Consider the following 18,535-nt stretch of genomic DNA (forward strand, 5'->3'; position numbering starts at 1 on the left):
TCAAATAAACTTCAATTACTTTTAGTTTTTGCAAGCTTAGTTGCGATATTTATTTACTGCTGTATATATGTGTTTATATACGTCAAGTGTTTGTGTGTAAATTAGATTGATTGTAGTACAAAAGTTATAACAAAATAAATAACAAGAAATCATTTAATACAATATTACGCGAACATACATTATATATGATGCAATCTATGCACATTTTGGTTTACGAATAGTGGTCCCCATGTCCGGCCACCAGAAGTGAAGGGACGGCGCATCGGGATTGGTACGAAAATTGAAGGCAAATTAAATGCTAGGATTGCAGGGAGGGGAACGAAGGAAATAGGGGATTCGAAACCCCACCTCCTATACATTCGTGGGCGCGTCCATGCCGCAGATAACCGACTTGACCACCGACGCCGCCGAAATGGCTGCGAAATTCTGCCACTTCCTGGTGGACGTGCCGTCCTTGTAATCGGCGATGCCCTTCACCAGTATAAAGCTCTCCCTGCAGTTGCCAATGATGCTGTCCAGCACACTGCTCATCTCCACATCGGTGGCCAGTAGGCCGTACTTCCTGGCGAACTGGGTGCGCAGCTCGTCGCTCCTCACCAAATCCCTGCCAGATCCAATGGGACCCAAGTGAAGTCGCAGCCGGTTGACACCGTCCACTTCGTCGGCGGCAATGGGATGAGCCACCTCAATCACCTCGTTGTTTCCAATGTTCATGAACAGCTTGTCCGTCCGCGTGTCCGGCCTGTTGAAGTCGGCATCCGTCTTCTGGGCCAGCGCCTGTTGGGCCTGATTCAGGTAGTCCTCCCACGGCCGCTTCACCTGCATGTTGGCCTGCAGGCTCTCGGCGATCTGCTGCAGCGAGTCGTTCACCGGGAAGTAGGTCTTCACGTCCTCGCCGCTCTTGTACAAGTACACATACGGCTTCTCTTTGCTGTGAAATAAAATACATGATTACGATTAAAAGAAAGATTTTATTTTCAAAAAAACGTACCTATTGCTGATCAGTGCCCGCTGTTTGTCCACATACGAGATGACCACATCGCCCAGTCGGACGTGCTTCTTGTAGTCCGTGTAGTGGGGCACGCCACCGGCCACGCCCACGATGAAGACATAGTCGACCTTCTGGAATGTGCCCAGCAGACGGGTGGTGGTATTGCCCGTCGCCGTCATCGCCTCCCGATTGCTGCCCACCGACGGTAGCTTGGTGCTCACGATCCTGTGCGCCCCAATGTTGCCCAGGGTATACACATTCGATTCGCCTGTGGAGGAGAGAAGAAGTTGGGGTCAGTTGGTTGGCATACGGAAGGCGGTTTACGTTCAGGACATTTATATATACCAGATTATATGTACAAAACGGTCTGAAAAGAACCTGAGATGAGAATCAAATCATACAAAATATAAATATTTTCTATAAAAAAACGGTGGGTGAAACCTTTATAAGTTCCATACATCCCATCTTCTTTTGCGACCAAAATACAAAACATAAACATAAATTTATACATATTGATGGTAAACCATTTTATGAACCGAGTGCGTGACGGATGTAATCAATCCGACTTATGACGTAGTTACATGTGTGTACAATGGAAGGTCATGTATCCTGGGGCAATCCTTTACCATAACAACAAACAAATGGAACAAAACAAAGCACCGACGATACAGCACAGACACAAAAAGGACACGATAGTTACAACAAATCAATTATTCTAGGCCAAGTTCATAACTTTCTATCCAAGTACAGTGCGCACTCGATAGATGCGAACGCTCCATGTTCCCCCACCCATCGATTGTGCACATTACTATTGCCATTTTATGATTCAAAGGTTTTTTTTATATAATTAAAGATTTATAGCTCATGAACTTGACCTTGACATATGGGTGCTTCTGAATTTAGGAGTGAGTTCTGGACATTTAGCTTACCGAATCTTCGTTTCTTTTTGGACTTTCTGAGTGAGTTCGTTAGATTGGGATCGGAATCTGTTACATGGTTTGGTATTTTCGGATTCGGGGAAAGGTGAAAGGTTGATTTTTTTTTTTTTTTGTATTAATATCATTGCAGGCAAGCAAACAATCAGCAAAATTGTATGCAAATTCGTTCGTTTATGGCGAAATTTTCGTGGTGATGAGGATTTGTATATATATATATATTTTTTGTCCACCATAGTCGAGGATTTGGGGTACAGAAGGGGGAAAGAGAGAAACAGAGAAAAGACGGTTAGGCAAGAGTTCGATTAGTATGAGTTTGGAGGGAAGTATCGAGTCGACAATCGATATTAACCATCGGTAATCGTGCAATTGTACGATTGTGCGATCCGCTATCGAACTAAACCTACCGACTGTGGTGTATCGGACGAATGTCTCCTTGTTCTCGAGCATCGCGTCGACGGCGAGCTTCTCGCAATACTGGGCCGTGATGATGGCGATGGTGGGCTGTTTGTTGGAGGCGATCGTGGGCATCTGCTTGACCACCTTAATCTCCTTGTCCTCGTGGTGGATGCGGGTGTACGCGTTGTACTCCATCGACTTGATCAGACCGCGCTCCTGCAGCGACTTGATCACCAGCAGCACATCCTGCTCGCTCCAGCCGTAGTCCCTGCAAAAAAGTGAATTAATTAATAACTAGAATTCAACTAGATCTTGAGATACTCACTTGGCCAGATCCTCGGGGGACACGGGATTGGGATATGCCTGCTCGATGAGCTCCAGCACCTTCTCCTGGGTCAACGGCGGAGATTCGAACTGGGATTCCTCGAGGGAAACTACGGGATAAGAGCATGGGAAACACACACGATTAAAGCACATGTCTGGCAATCCACGCTGTCGATGGTTAAGCAAGGACTCGTCTGTTAGCGGACAATGACATCTACTCTGAGCGGTGGGCGTGGCTGGTTGGTTAGGCGGTGTCTGTTAGTTAAGGAAACGCACACACACACACACACACACACACACACACACACACACACACACACACACACACACACACTGTCAAATGGCTGGCAGGGCGGTCAATTAAGTGCTCAAGCAGCGCATTTTAATTGCAGACAGCAGACAAATTGGACACTCGAGGTGTCGACAGCATTTTCAGGACAACTGAAGGGTTGGGAATGCATTCCAGGAGAACCAAACCATTACAAGATGCGCCAGAGAACAGCACTGGGAAACTAGCTTTATGGGAAAGTTCGGAGCAGTTGAAAGACCACAATTGCAGGCTATTTTTGAAAGTGTGGCGGATTGCCAAGTGGATTTTCCAGCTAGCTGAATTAGCAATGCAAACTCATGTTGAATCCTTATGAATTTCACAGTTGGAGGAGCAGTAACTGCAGAGCATTTGACTAGCATTCAAAGCCAGCTAGGAAGCGAGGACAATTTTACAGCCCTTTTCCTGGATTCCTGGTTATTTATTTTATTTCGCTTTTTTACATACTTTTTGTATATATTTAATGCATTCATTTTTAGTGAGTTTTTAGTGCGTGCATTAGTACAAAAAGGATAAACGAAACAAAAAACGAACAACAAAGAAGGCGGAGAGGAAATGTGCAACGAAGCGTATACAAAACGAAGTTTGTTGAGCGGATTAGATGATTAGTTGTGGGAGCACGGGAATCGGGATTCATTTCCGCCTGGCGCTCAGCTGCTCGGTGTACATGTCCAGCCAAATGGCCTTCATCAGGTTGTCGCCGTCACCTGTCTTCCGCTGCGCCATCAGCGCCTCCTCGAACTTCCGGTTGCAGTCGCCGTAGCAGTAGATGATGTACCCATCCCGGGCTGATCGCCAAATAACCACCCGCACAGCACCCAGAGGTTAGATGGTGTCATGTAGTTCAGATGAGAAGTCAATTTCGAATGGTACAGTCGACTCGGAAAGGTAATTAAAGCTTGGAACTTGATATTCACCCAGCAATCATGCATACAAACTATCCAGATGTACATAGTACCTTTGGAGTTCTTACTGCATTTCAAATTCGTTTGCTGGGCTTTTTGGTTCAGAAACTCCCATATCAAGTTCCCTCTTATTACATCCCCATACAACAAGGAACAAGGAATACTCACGTGGTCGCGACGGAGGCGCAGAGGTCTCCTCCAGGATGCGCAATTCAATCTCAATCGACTGGATCTCCGAGTATCCGTGCTGCAGGAGCTTCATTATCTTCTTGATGAATCCCACATAGTCTGAAAAGTACAAGAAAAACCAAATAAAGCCAACTCACATCTACTTATAGGCTAGTTTCTCTTTCTTTCTTCACTTCGATTGGGGTTTTTATGCTTATTTTAGATAAACAGTTGGGCTTTTCTGCGTTTTCTTATCAAATGAAATGAGTAAACCCTAAAGGAAGCTTGCATATTTAATAGAGGCTTGAAACCACATACGAAATTAGTTATTAAACCACAACTAGTGGTGCTTTCAAGCCAGCAAAGTAATTCAAACTCACCTCTGGGAAAGTCCTGCGGACTGACCAGCTCCTTGAAGAAGTCCTGGGCGATGTGGGCCTGCTTCTCCTCGTTGGTCAGCCAATCCCTGAACCAGAAGCGCAGGGTGCGCGACTCCTGCGAATGCTTGCCCGTATTGGCGCTGACCAGGAAGACGCGGAACTCCAGCGATAGCGCCGCTGCCTTGCTGGCGCTCTTCTGCCCGGCGACCGTGTCCTTGTTGATGATGATGCCCGTGTGATCGCCGCCAGCGACATGGACACGATCGTTGATCTCATCGATCAGCTTGCGTTCGATGAGGATCACCGTGCTGTTGGCCGTTTTACCGCGTGGCGTCATCACGACCTGTTCTGTGCGTGGTGGCGACTGGCTCCTCTGAACGCCGCTCGAGTTCTGAGCCAGTGGCTCCTGGTCTTGGACTGCGACAATTTTGTTATAGTTTTTATTGCCATTCGGCAGGGTTCCGTTGCCGTTGCCATTGCCAGTACCAGTGCCTATGACTGTGCCATTTCCATTTCCATTTCCATTTCCATTGGCTGTCTGCGATTTGTTTGGCTTGGGGGGCGGCGGTGGCGGCGCCATCTGTATGTGACTCCTGCGCTCCGACATGGTGCTGGTGCTCCTTGCTCCTCCTACTGCTGCTCCTTCGATCCGATACGGTACCGCTGCTCCGGCGACGTCCTTGAGCCCAAACTTGCTGCTGTTGCTGGCGAAAGAAAGCAAAAGTCGACTGTCATTAGTGGCTGACAAACAGGGAACTTTGGCTATGATGAACACTTATTTCGAGAATGGGTATCATGCAAAATAACATTACATTTTGTACACATGCTAGTGGAAACTTCGCCAGTACTGACTCTGCACTGTGTCAGCTGTATTTTTAGCCTGGTACTCGGATTTCCATATTTCCCCCCACCCGAAATCATCGGTCATATCAAATGTTACCTGTCCCCCCTGCAACTCCTTTCGACGCCTTTGGAATTCGGGGCTTCTGGCGCTGCCTTGCCTGTCTGTTTGTCTGTCTCTTTGTATGTTTGTATATTTGTCTGTTTGTCTGTTTGTCTCTTTGTCTGTTTGTCTGTCTGGCAGTGGGCCAAACAAATTTAGAATTCATAAATAATTGGTGTCATAAATCCGCAACCCCCCCTTAACAGCTCACTGCGACCCAGTGACTTGGATTCGGTCCTCCAAAACAAAAGCACCAAAAGAAAACCAAAACAGAAGCAAGCAAGCAGAGGAAAATCAATAGAAACTTGGTAACGCCAAGTGCATGACAACCATAAAAATTAGGACTCTGAATGGTTAGAAAAGAGCGTTAAAAGTTGAGCGTAGAGGGGTTGGGGGTGGGGGGGTGCGGTGTGTCAACCACCTGCCACCCTCTGCAATTAAAGGCAAAAGCCAACTTCCGGCCAAATGTCACCGAAAGGGCCACAAAAAGGTTTTTGAACTCGCCCGGGGAAAAGCGAAAGAGGTGGAAAATTGGTAAGAAACAGGGGGATGGGGGATGGGGGATGGGGGAGGGGAGGTGTTTTCCTTGGGGGTTGAGAGCTGCCGCTAAATTTGCATAGGACAAACAGCAGGAGAATTCGCCCCGCGGGAAAACGAGAGGCGAATGAACTGGGAAAGGACGCATGGAAAAGCGGAAAATGCAGAGGATATGAAAATTTACATTTTTCAAATGCCCCTTCGTGGAATTCTCACTGCTCCCAAACGAACATTACGGCAACTAAACTTTCGGCTAATGAGTTATATGTCATCTGTATGTTTTGGGTTCCAAAACAATGACATTAGTCAAGTTAATGTATTCAGCTTTTGTTTACAGATTTTTTGTGGCAGTTGACAGAAAGTTGTTATTATTCAATTGGCAGTAAATTGAAAATATAGAATCTCTTACTTTTTAGGCTGTGCACTTTGGTGCAGTCAGTGGTGAGTGGCAGAGCGAATGAGACATTATCCACTCATCCCATTCACTTAATTAGATTAAGCACTTTGGCCCTCTTCACTTTCCTCGCCAAAGGGTGCAGCACTCGAGTTTCACGGCCGGAAATTATTTGCCGTCTGCAATTTCAATTGAAACACGGGCCACACACTAAAAATATGAGAGGATCAACTGCATAGTACAGTAAAGTACTGTGGAGTTCAGTACACACCCATTTGGCAGTGCATTTCTTCACATCCGCTGGCGAATGCTTCACTGTTTCGTACGTTACTTCAATGTGTTTATAGTTCGCCGATCTTTGGGGCGTCGTCCGATATGGAAATTCCTATCGCAAGTGCCTGGCGATGCGTAACTCCCACAACTCCACTGACTCCCGAAGGGGCAAAGGCATCCACATCCACATCGCCATCGGAATCGCCATCGGCATCGACCGAAGGGCTTGGCACCCAGCGAAAACCCTTCACGGTTGAGAGAACTCCAGTCACGTGTCTTGACACAAAAAAACATGTAGCTACTATGTGGTGTGCATTGTGCAGATGCTACGAAATCAAATTTCATATATGGCTGGGCGAAAAACAACACACACATTTTCCAACGGCGGCAATTTCCGTTGGGAAAACCCACTGGAAAACCACTCTTTCTGTGAATGTTGGAAAATGTTTAGTTTAGTTTACTCATCTCTACTTGCAATTGCATACCTCTTTAAGCAGTGATCGAAACATCTAATAAATGACACATCTGTTGATGATTGCCTGCAGCTATTATGTTCCAGGTGTTACATTTTATTGCTATTTTCTTCCAGTGTGAAGTTCAAGTGAGGCGTGGAGCAAGCCAGCCGGAAAATGGGTTGTCTGTGGGCCCACACACGAAATTGTCATATGTAGACACTTTTCGCCAGCCATTTCCTGTTTGCCACTTTTATGCGTGGAGCGGCCACCTACTTGCCCCAAGGAGTTACCAGTTGCACATGGTAACCAGTCCAGAATCTCATCTCATCTCACTGATTTGCACCGAGCGACAATTAAGTGCACTGCATAGTGAATTTGTTTCGTCTACTGCAGTGTAACGAGCGCTAATTACCGCATAATTTCAGTTAATTTCAGTTAGTTTCAGTTTATTTTCAGTTTATTTTCAGTTTATTTTCAGTTAATTTGCAGTTTATTTGCCCTTTGCCGTAATTAGCAAAAGGGGCGAACGTGACTCAAAGTCAGAGTTTTCTTTTCGCCCCACAACAAACCCAATAAGCTGAAAGGCAAACTCGTGTACGTACTTATGTGCTTAGTGACTCACGGCGGCAAACGTGATTCGATCGAACTCTGTTGATTCAATGGTTAATTGGCAATAAGACGATATAGTCGCATATATAGCTATACATTGATAAGGAGCAGCCATCCAGCAAACATGGCATCTGCTCACACCGATTGATTGGGCAATGGATAGAGGCACAGATAGCAAAGATATAGAGATGTCTGCATCTTGCCCCATTCAACTCGAAATAAACTGTAGGGGAACTATATCTACAGTCGAATTTCTGGACATTTTCATAATCTCGTTTCGTGTCAAGGTTACTCGAAAATGCTAGTCCACAACCTGCCTTCAAAGTAATGCCTCAATTGTCTGGCGCTGAATGGCCGTCGGTTGTTTATGAAACCATTTGGAAATTTGGAAAATTTGTAGCAATATTTTGTGAAGCAGCTTCTTGTGGCTGCTAAAATGAGGCAATTCATTTGGGGGCGAAGAAAAACAAACAAAAATTGGCAAAGAATTTGTGCGGAGGTAGCGGCAAAAAGGTTCATAAGAATTATATATAGTATCCTTAACCATTTAATAGTTGATCGAGTAATTGCATTTGAAACCAGGGGACATCTATTCCTTATTCTTGCCCTGAACTTTAACTGCCAGTCGAATTTGAATACGAACTCAATCAGAATTTGCATATCTGAATAGCGTTTGGTCGGCTGAAATTGTTTTTCCATTTCGGTTAATTGAGTTCGTTCTGTTTGGTTTTGGTTTTGAATTTGATTTTGATTTTGATTTGGCGAACCTCATCGAGGTTGGGATTTCTCGACGAGTTCAAATCTGCCATGACGTCAGCCCTTTAAATATATAGTATTGTGTTTCATTGTGATGACTTTTATCGCCCGTGACGCCATATTCGAGGCATTTGTGATTATTGAAATCGGCAAACAAGTTGCCACTCGCTGCCAGCTGACCTTCAGAGCCAGCAAACTGAGCTTGGGAAAGAACTCGATATCAGCAGAACATGCAAACATATATATTTATATATATAGTCATACATTCTGTAAGTTAGTGTTTATCTTGTATCTTGTATCTTAGTGGGCCACTCACTCAATCGTGTTTATATCGGCGATATTACTCACATGTTTTTCTAAGAGATCATCAAATTAAGTCGCTTCCTGTCGTCGGTTTGTCTGGATTCTCGAATCGCTGCGTGAATCAGCCGCCGAATGTTGCGCAAATTGGGAAAATATTTATGCCCAGATAGCGAGATTTATTTGTCTTTCCCCAATCTCTATCTCTCTCTCAAATCAGATGGCTCCCCAAACTATTCATCGCGTTTCTCGTGTGGGCGATGGGGAAAAACATACTGCGAGTAATAAAGATCTCTAGTTCTCTGGCGGATAGGTTTGATGCAATATTTGAAAGGGGGAGGGGCTGCTGTTCTGGTTTGGACACAGTTTGCGACATCGCTGTGGCATGCGGCATTCGACCCCATCCCCTTTCCCTCTCCACCTCTTCATCATCTTCATCAATTCGGAACTCTGCGATTGGATCACTCGATCAATTAGCCGCGGATCAATACTCGATGCAGTGCGTGGGCTCCAATTAATCCGCTCAGCCCTCAAAATGACCTAAACTTCCCCATTTTCCTGCCGCTGGCTTTTATGCCCTTTGTGCACGCAGTTGAAGTTGGACTATTGGGGCGCACCCAATGCGACTAATGGATACCCTACATAATCATTTGAAATTGCTTTTAATCAGCACGCAGTTTGAATGTTTGAATGTTTCATAGAAAAAGCTGTTCATATCTTTACTAATTCAATAACTTGATTTGTTTACTATATATGTACATATATATACCATTTCTTACTAATCAGATACTTTGAACCCTTGACAAGCAGCACAATGAATGCCTGAGCAGATATCGCTTAGAGAATCCCATAGAAACAATTACAGAATGCGTCACATAGACGATTCCCATTAATTCTCAAGCAAAAAACCTTCGAAGTGCATTCGTTAATAAGTTTGCTGAAGCACGCGAGCAAAGAAAAGTCGGCTTTCCTTTGCCAACACAATATAAACGAGGCAATATTCTGGGAATTAGCGAGGCAAAGTTCAGAGCACCACCCTCTGCAAACAAAAAACGCATGGTGGTTGCTGGTTTTGGGTGGTTTGAATGTTGGTTTGGGTGGATTTGGTGGTGCTCCATAAATTAGAGCAACTTGGCAATATGACCAGCCAGTCGGACAGTTTTATGACCACGGAACACACATCGCAAATGCAGTTTACAAATGCCGCAAGACCCCCATTTTCCACCCCCTTCGAGTGCAGAGGAAAACCCCTTTGGCTTTTCTTTTGGTTTTTGGGGGCAAAGTTCTTTAGTGTGCCAGTGGGCGGTTTTTGCTTTTGTTTGCCGCTTTTCTTGCTGCTGAAGGAGCGTCGATTAGAAGCTGATTATGGCGTCATTGGGTGACCTACAAAGCGATCAGTGATTGGAATCTAGAGTATGTATATCACTGGATTTTCCAAAATAATAGTCCCTCTTTTCGAATGCCATAACTTGTCCAAAAAAGTCACACAACTGAGAGAGTTATTACTTTTTAAAAATACTATCTATTCTTATAACTTTTTAAGCGGCAATTGTTTGGGAATCAAATTGCAAGGGATTATTATTTCCTTGGTTTCGTCAAAAACACTGATTACTTATATGGATTTAGTGCGAATTTCCTCTCAACGAACACGATAATGGGTACACAAAGTTGCAAGGCCCTTCGGATTCAGGTCACATCCACTCGCATTCCCATGTGCAAATGCAAACATACTCGTATGCAATATGCTCATATGTATATTTCCACAGCTCTAATATTACAAAACAACTTTCAAATGGGCCGCCAAACGCACAGAAAGACGAGTGAAATTCGCGGCTCATCTCGAATTGCATTTGTTTATCGGCGAGCGAAATGAGGTTGAATTCCCCGTCCTCCCGCTGACCATCTATCCATTTATCCATATATCCATCTATCCATATATCATTTTACAGCAGTTGCAGCAGCCTCACGCCTCATTTCATCCACGTAAAAGTGGCCGCGAGATCGGGACAGAAATGGCAGAGGAACTCGAGTCAGGAGCAGATAGAGTGGAGATTATTTTTAAAAGACCAGGCAGCCGGGCATCCGGACAGCAGGGAATCCGGCGGAGTGGCACGGGTTGAATCTCCCAGTTGAATGAACCACACACCGGCGCCGAATATACAGACATACATATATATCTACATATATCGAACAGATAATTATAATGAGAGCAGATGGTCTCGCCTCTTCGCACTGAGTTCTGTGTAGTGTATATATTCTGCTGTGTGGAAAAGGTGTCTGGCCAAGGTGGTAAACTCATGAAATACAACTAAAAGCCAAGATATATTCCAAAAAACATTCCAAGAGTAAAGAATAACTCCATGACAATAATATTTAAGAAGTTCTTTGCGCAATTACCTAGTTTTCCATCATTCACGGCCATAAAAAATGGCACACAATAATTAGCAATTAAGTGGTAAATGCATAATGTGGCATCTAAGATTTCCTAGTTCTCCTGAAACTTTTAAAATGTGCAACAAAATGGAGAAAAAAACTGGAGAGCCCAAAAACTGTGCCAAGTAAGCAACAATAAATTATCTGCAGTGGCAGACGAGAATGAGATCATTTTTGGACTTCTCTCACGCTTTTTTTTCCAGTTTCTTCGCTCTGCTCGCTGTTGTATACAGTTTTTGTTAAGCAAATGTTTTTAACAATTTCTAGTTCGAATTTCCACCGACTGGAGGAGCGGAAATGTACAACAAAACACGGATAACGGATAACGAGGAGGGGAAAATGCAGGTCAGACAAGTGAATTAGAAACAAAGCAATGGCAAATAAACTGCGACAGCGAAGCGGAAGTGGATTTAGATAAAGTCAGTAAACAACAACCAAGAGCGCAAATAATGTTATCACAGTAAGTGCGAAATGTACAAAATACGAAATATAAAATACAAAATACGAAATAAGAAATACGAATTATATTCAAATAGAAGCGAATACCCAGACTCATAAACGGCAATCATTCGGTTAGTTTTGTGGGGGTCAGTATCGTTATTCCCACTTGGCCTTGCTGCTCAAATTGCCTGAATTTGAATTCAAATTCAAATTCAAATGCAGCACGGCAGCAAATTGTTTATGATACCCTCGCTATGCAAAGGTTGTGCACGAATTGTAGTTTGAATGTCACGTAGCTAGTTCTACGTGGGTTAAGAATTTTTGAAGGAAAATATTTATTTTAAAGTAAGTACAATTTATTTATGGCCCATTAGGCTGGTAAACATTATCTAATCAGGCGATGAAACCAGTCGAATTGTGCACCAAGTGAACAAATGACCAAAAGTGGCAAAAGAAATTTGTCTTTTTTACATTCGAGTGTCGTTTATAAATAGCCCACAACAAATTGGTGAAAGTACCACAAACACAATACAATTACCACCCGCATTTCCCCGCACTTCCCCCGAACATCCCCTCATTTTAGACTCACCTGTTGCTGGATCTACAAGCGAAAATGACGTGTTTTATTTGCCACTTGATTTGCGACCGGTTCTCCTTTGCGGTCACTTTTATTTGCTTAATTTGTTTTATATTTTCCTTGCTGCTTTGCTTGGTTTATTCCACTACTTCTACAAAAAACAATAAAAAAAAATAGCCAACGAACGTGTGTGTTAACAACTTTTCACAGAACTCTGATTGATGCACAGCGCAAAAAAAAATGTGGAAAAAGAAGAATGCGAAACACGCGGAGCGAAGAATGCTTATCTTATCTTATCAGCGAGTGGGTGGAAAAGGGGTAGAGGAGGGGGCCATTTCCCATTATCAACTGATAGTGCGTACACATCGATATTTGCTCTGTTTGCTGTTTGCTTTCTGCCCTTTTGCTTGTTGTTTTCCCGCTGCTCTGTCAGTAAAATAATAGTCACCAATTGTTTAGCATTTTGAAGCATTTCTAAATGCGTCCAGCTGACGTCAGAGCTTCAAAAGGTGTGCGATCTTGCGAATGCACCGGAAAAACTAGGGGATCGATTCGAGAACACCTACTTAACATTTTCAATGAGATTATAAACAAAAATTTGCCATTCTTAGCCTTTTGAATATTCAAATTACAAGTTTCGCGTTTGCTGCCACTTAACTTTCAACAAGTGATCTACGTAATTTCTTTCAGTGCACCTGAGTCATCTGATCGCTAAAACGGTTTCAGTGACGTCATGACGTCAAATGACAATAGGAGAGGGAGATGGCGATAAAAGGGTTGCACTTGAAATGATCCACACAGACACAACACAAACAACAACAAGAACAACTGGTTCACCTTCAGCTGATCAGCGGGTACTGCCATCTCCCTCCCACACTCCATTCAAATTTCAAACAATTACAATTCTCATTTTGTTCACTTTTCTGTTCTACACTTGCAACAACAAAAAGGGCAAACAACAAGCACTGGCAAAAAAATAATTGCGAAGAGTTGAGAACGACCGCGTTCGCAAAAACAATGTGTGTATTGAATTACGCGCTATTTATATTAATAAATGGCACACTGTTCGCATTTTCACCGTTAGTGCGCGCGTCACTTACGAAAAGGGTGGAAGGCAAGGGCGCGGAGAAGGAGCGCGCGTACACTTACGCCAAAATGCCGGCAAAAACAAAACACAAACACGGGGATAGATTTTGATGGATGGAAACCCTTTCCAACGTCCGTCTTGTTCAAAGTTCGCTTTTCGACTGACCAGACTCGGCTTTCGGTTGCGCGGCCAAAAATGCCAAAAGTCGCGTGCAGTGTGACCGTCCGTCAGCGCAGCGTAAATACTGAAAAGCTCGCACGCTGCTGTTACGGTCGCTACGGTCACATTATAACGAAAGCTTTTTACGGTCGCTACGGTCACACTATAACGAGAGCTTTTAAGCTAAATTCAAACGTAACAGCTTTTCAAAACACACTTATCTAAGCTATTTAACAGAATTATTACGAAATTTACGAGGGCTGCATGACAGGATTCTGCACAGCTGCAGTTTTAAGTTTTTAGTTATCGCTTATTATATCATTTAAGCCAGAGAACCATGCAAATAATATGTTTTTCACGAGAAAAAAGCGAACAGAAAAATAAAACTATGAAACTATAATCATGTTTCTTCTAAAACTAATCTGCTGTTACAAAAATCAACATTAGTGGGAATGACTGCATTCGAAATTGTAGTGGAAACTAGCTAACCTCGAGTGCACTACATTAAAGCGCGTTGGCAGCCTTCAAGTTCGCGCGAGTTCTTCATTTTGTTTTAACTCGACAAAAACAAGGCAAGTAAAATGCCCAGTAGGCGGCGGAAAAACTCCAAAGTCTCAACCTCCAACGCGGTGGACAACCGGGAGTATTTGGTGGAGAAGATTGTTGGAAAGCGCTTCCGGGACGGTCGTCCGCAGTTTCTCGTCAAGTGGCAGGGCTTTCCAGAGGAAGTGAACAGTTGGGAGCCACTGGAAGGAGTGGGCCACCTCTACTACCTGCTGGCCGATTTCGAGGCGGAGGAGTACAAGCGCAGCCAGGAGAAGAAGGCGGCGCTGGGAGCCAGCAGCCAGGAGGCGTATGAAGCGCCCAGGAGCAGCAAACAGTCCAAGGGATCCTCCTCTAAGACGCCAAAGCGCCGGAATTCCCGAGCTGTTGACTCGGGAAAAGGCAAAAAAGTCGCATCCAATCCCAATGTCTTGTCCTTGACCGCAAGCAAGGCCAAGAGCCCAACTCGTCGACGCCAATCGCGCTATGTGCCCATGGACGAGTCCAGTGGCCATGCAGCACCATCAACTTCATCGAACACAGAAGCAGTGGATCAAGGAGTGGATGAGGAGCAGCCATCAGAGAACTCGGTGCTAGATGATCCAGTTGGCCAACCGCTGGAGCACGTCCCGAACTCTCCGCTGGATGCAGAGCAGGAGCTGGATTGGAGATTGCCGCCGTACACGAAGCCGTTTGGTTTGGCGCGTGGCCTGGAGCTGGAGAAGGTGCATCACTGCTTCTTTGTGGGCAAGCAGCTCTTTCTGTTCGTCAGCTGGAAGGGTTGCTCCGCGATGGACGCAGTGCTCCTGCGAGACATACAGCACGCCTTCCCAATACCAATCATAAAATACTTTGAGAGTATTTCCGTCTTGAATGACGACCAAGGGGAGCGGAGCAACCACAAAGCTGCATGAGCTCACAGAGAGCTTAGATTAAACTTAGATTAAGTTACTTTTCCTAGCAGCCAAGTGTGGTCAATATTAGGGAACTCAACTTGATTTCCTAGCTTTTAATATGTTTGTGCGCAGCTCTAGCACTTGATGTCCAAATAAGCTTTTCGCAACGTGACCATATTCCATTCGCCTTCCAAGCTGAGCTTCTGATAATCTAAAGTTAGTTAGTTATACTTTGGCGCCCTTCGCGCAGCCTCACTGCTGGTAAACAAGTAATACGTTGTTATGCGTAGAACACTATAAACAAGAGGCAAACATCGGAAATCATACGAGCTGCTAAAGTAAGCGAATGCAAACAATGCATATAAGCCAAGTTCAATGAGCCAAAGTGAATATGGCAAGTGAATAAATGAATTTAGCGAGAGAACCGGTTGCTTTTGCTTTTGATTTTATTGCTTTCTTTTCGATTCTGGCTGCTATCAGAAAAGCCCAAAACCCGTGTCACAAGTGTCATGAAGCATCCGAACAGATAATACGTCTCGGAAATTGAACAAAAGCGTTTGTTTTTCAAATAAGTAATCCGAATGTGGCACGTGCGCAAAAGCGACACTAATCAAAAAGTATATTTCATAAATTGCAAACAGAAAGTACAAATTAATTGTAATGCACTTAAGCATCCATGTTTATAAGCAATGCACTGTGAATGCTCTACATTTTTACATTTCTAGAAAAGTATATGTATTTCTGATCTCTATGGAAGTCGGAGTCGGTTTTCTCAGTGTGTCCATTGGCTTTCGGTTAATTGGCACTTGAAAGTTGGAAGTTGTCCGGCTGGTTTCTGCTCTCTGCCTGGTCTCTGTCAGATCTGGGATCGCCGATCGTCGTGCTGACCCCACTGTAGTCCGCAGCTGGCGCTGAGCAAGAACGGAGGATGAGCAGTCGAAGTTCCAGTTCCACACCCACCAGCCGTGTGTACCTGCACCTTCTGGTGTGGCTGCCACTCCTGGCAGGTGAGTGCGATTTCTAAACGAGTCTGTGGCAAGCCATCAAAACTGAAGAAATATACATAAATGTAGTTGGTTATCAGGGGTTTTCCCCAGTTTGGTCGTAATGCTTTTGGGGGAATATCCAGGTTACAGTGACTCACGTGTATTTCCCATCTAATGGTACTTTTGCGTCGCAGTTCAGGCCACACCCGCCATAAGTCCGCAGTCGCTGCGTAGCATCATCTTTCCCAAGGAGACCTTCGATGAGTGCCAACTGGACGACCTAGCCAGAACAAGGGGCACCTGCCGGCGCATGGAAGAGTGTCCCAGTGCCCTGAAGGGATGGCTGGAGCGGCGCGAGTCGCCCAAGACCTGTTACTTCGTGAGGTTCGACCACTTCGTGTGCTGCGCTCCAGCCACAGCTGCAATTGTCACCCGATCCAGTCAGCAGGGTAAGCAGTGGCCACTCAAATGCAGTGATATAATATTTGCATCCATGACTAATGAGAGTTTCCCCCCTTTTCGCTTGCACTTCCCAGCCTGCAACGATCTGAACAAGGTGGAAACGATCAACGAGGGCGAAATGACTTTCGTCGCCTCGGTGGCGGGCGGCAAGCCCACCCGGCCGAGGGAGTTCCCCTTCATGGCGGCACTGGGCTGGCGCTCCAGCTTCGATCAGCGGATGTACTATCGCTGCGGCGGCGCCCTCATCGCCAACAACTTTGTACTGACGGCGGCCCACTGCGCCGACTTGGGCGGGTAAGTTGGCTCGCTAATCGGATGGGGTGGCAATCTCTGAATGGGGGTTTTTCCCTGTTTGGTTGCTGCTCTGATGTCAATGGGTCAAATTTTGTAGATTATTAAGTTCCTAATAATAATATCACCCCTCCTCTTCCTCTTCCAGTGAGCCACCCAATGAGGTTCGCCTTGGTGGCGACAATCTTACGCTGACCACGGGCGAGGATATACCCATTCGGCGCGTAATCATCCATCCGGATTACGATGCCAGCACGGCGTACAACGATATTGCGCTCCTGGAGCTGGAGACGGCGGCCAAGCCGGCACTGAAGCCCAGCTGCATTTGGACGCAGAAGGAGCTCACCAACTCGCTGGTCACGGCCATTGGCTATGGGCAGACCAGCTTCGCCGGTCTATCCTCCGCCCAGCTTCTGAAGGTGCCGCTGCAGAGCGTGAGCAACGAGGAGTGTCAGAGCTACTACCAGAAGGATCAGCTCGCATTAGGCGTGCTGGATACGCAGATGTGTGCCGGCGACATCACCGGCGTGCGGGACACCTGCCAGGGCGACTCCGGTGGACCCCTGCTCATGCAGGACGGGCGACTGGGCTATGTGGTGGGCATCACTTCGCTGGGACAGGGATGCGCCAGTGGACCGCCATCGGTGTACACCAGAGTGTCCAGCTTCGTCGACTGGATCGAGGGCATTGTGTGGCCGGCGCAGCAGGTGACCATCGCAACGAAGTCCAACCAGATGACCAGTTCCAGTCCCGAATTCGATCTGAGGGCGACGATCTGAGGTTTCGGTGTGCCAACTTCAAATATACAGGAATAGATATTCAAACTGATCAGATGTCCAGCAATTCAACTAGTTATTATAATAAATTATTTAAAGAAAAATTTTAGAAGGCAATCAATCAAGTATGTTAAGTAAAACAGTTTTCTAGATGATGAAAATATTTATTTTTGTACTTTCAAGCTTTTAAAACAATATTTAAATTTACCCTTAAGCAACAATTGCGATTTAAATAAGCAGAAAAATATTTATATCAATCCAGCAGACTGTGTAAACTTTTCAATTATGGATGCACCCTGTCATCGATTTGATAGCTCGTTCGGATTGAATTTCTGGCTTGGAATTGAGTTGCTGATTCAGCCGATATCCATTGGATAAACAGCTGCGCAGAATAGATATATAAGTGGCCAGTGGCACTGGCCATGGACAATTGAGCACAGATCGCTGGCCACCGAGGATGTACCGCACAAAGACGCTTCTGCTAATCCTGACGAGCGCCTGGATACCGTCGCTGGCCTATCTGCCCGATGTGAACATCTTCACCAACTACCGCACCGAGGTCTATAATGGTATGTGTTCATAGGCTAAGTTTGGTGGACCAATGGAGTACTCCTACATACGTGTCGCTAGGCATTCCGTCGGAGATTGATACCACGCCGTTCGTGCGGATCGGGGACAACTACTACTACATCGAGCAAATGAACAAGGTGAACTGGTTCCAGGCGGCCGGCGCCTGTCGCATGATGAACGCCCACCTGGCCTCCATCGAGGACAAGCCGGAAATGGAGGCGCTGATCAAGTACATGAAGGCCAAGGGGTTCAAGAACAACGACTACTTCTGGATATCGGGCAACGACCTGGGCACCGAGGGCGCCTTCTACTGGATGTCCAACGGCCGGCCGATGACCTATGCCCCCTGGAACGGGCCCAAACAAATGCCGGACAACTACGGCGGCAACGAGAACTGTGTCCACATGTTCGCCACCCGGGAGATGATCAACGATGCCAACTGCAAGATCCAGATGCTGTACGTCTGCGAGGCGACGGAGCCCAAAACTTTCAAGTTCACCTACATTAAGTGGTAGTTTTTTGATGCGTTCTAAATAAAAGCTAGTTTATATAGAAAATATTGATAGTTTGTATAGTATAGTATACTTTTTGGGGCAGACCAAAGTATTAAGTCTTTG

The 18,535-nt window shown here is 45.4% G+C and overlaps 4 protein-coding genes and 2 long non-coding RNA genes across 12 annotated transcripts; 4 read left to right on the forward strand and 2 right to left on the reverse strand.

Annotated features, from left to right (window-relative positions):
* Positions 1–19: 19 nt before the first annotated feature.
* On the reverse strand, positions 20–13,434 carry LOC6525288. Of its 7 annotated transcripts, none has more exons than XM_015190727.2 (10): positions 13,298–13,434; positions 12,161–12,299; positions 4,431–5,134; positions 4,051–4,170; positions 3,685–3,765; positions 2,651–2,759; positions 2,334–2,593; positions 1,921–1,977; positions 992–1,259; positions 20–931 (listed from the first exon to the last, which is right to left on the reverse strand). In XM_015190727.2, the coding sequence occupies exons 3-10, from the start codon at positions 5,035–5,037 to the stop codon at positions 352–354; spliced, it is 2,082 nt and encodes a 693-aa protein (XP_015046213.1). In that variant the 5' UTR covers positions 5,038–5,134; positions 12,161–12,299; positions 13,298–13,434; the 3' UTR covers positions 20–351. The 7 variants fall into 7 exon arrangements, with proteins under 7 accessions (XP_015046213.1, XP_015046212.1, XP_015046209.1 ...); XM_015190726.2 differs by having other exon boundaries at positions 12,161–12,296; positions 13,298–13,415; XM_015190723.2 differs by having other exon boundaries at positions 13,249–13,406.
* On the forward strand, positions 5,920–11,673 carry LOC120322418. Its single transcript, XR_005562217.1, has 2 exons — positions 5,920–7,626; positions 11,398–11,673. It is a non-coding gene; the product is annotated as an uncharacterized LOC120322418 (long non-coding RNA).
* A 466-nt stretch (positions 13,435–13,900) lies between the features above and the next one.
* LOC6525289 (heterochromatin protein 1) lies at positions 13,901–15,257 on the forward strand. Its single transcript, XM_002101089.3, has one exon. It carries the CDS (start codon positions 13,976–13,978, stop codon positions 14,849–14,851), a length of 876 nt encoding a protein of 291 aa, XP_002101125.1. The 5' UTR covers positions 13,901–13,975; the 3' UTR covers positions 14,852–15,257.
* LOC6525290 (serine protease snake) lies at positions 15,064–17,631 on the forward strand. The gene is made up of 5 exons (XM_002101090.4): positions 15,064–15,171; positions 15,559–15,840; positions 16,014–16,268; positions 16,356–16,575; positions 16,721–17,631. The coding sequence occupies exons 2-5, from the start codon at positions 15,762–15,764 to the stop codon at positions 17,349–17,351; spliced, it is 1,185 nt and encodes a 394-aa protein (XP_002101126.1). The 5' UTR covers positions 15,064–15,171; positions 15,559–15,761; the 3' UTR covers positions 17,352–17,631.
* LOC120321914 lies at positions 15,416–16,078 on the reverse strand. The gene is made up of 2 exons (XR_005561649.1): positions 15,978–16,078; positions 15,416–15,882 (listed from the first exon to the last, which is right to left on the reverse strand). It is a non-coding gene; the product is annotated as an uncharacterized LOC120321914 (long non-coding RNA).
* A 128-nt stretch (positions 17,632–17,759) lies between the features above and the next one.
* On the forward strand, positions 17,760–18,475 carry LOC6525291 (C-type lectin 37Da). Its single transcript, XM_002101091.4, has 2 exons — positions 17,760–17,917; positions 17,979–18,475. Exons 1-2 carry the CDS (start codon positions 17,806–17,808, stop codon positions 18,431–18,433), a joined length of 567 nt encoding a protein of 188 aa, XP_002101127.1. The 5' UTR covers positions 17,760–17,805; the 3' UTR covers positions 18,434–18,475.
* The last annotated feature ends 60 nt before the right edge of the window (positions 18,476–18,535 follow it).

This window comes from Drosophila yakuba, chromosome X (genome assembly GCF_016746365.2).
Source record: "Drosophila yakuba strain Tai18E2 chromosome X, Prin_Dyak_Tai18E2_2.1, whole genome shotgun sequence".
Lineage (NCBI taxonomy): Eukaryota > Metazoa > Arthropoda > Insecta > Diptera > Drosophilidae > Drosophila > Drosophila yakuba.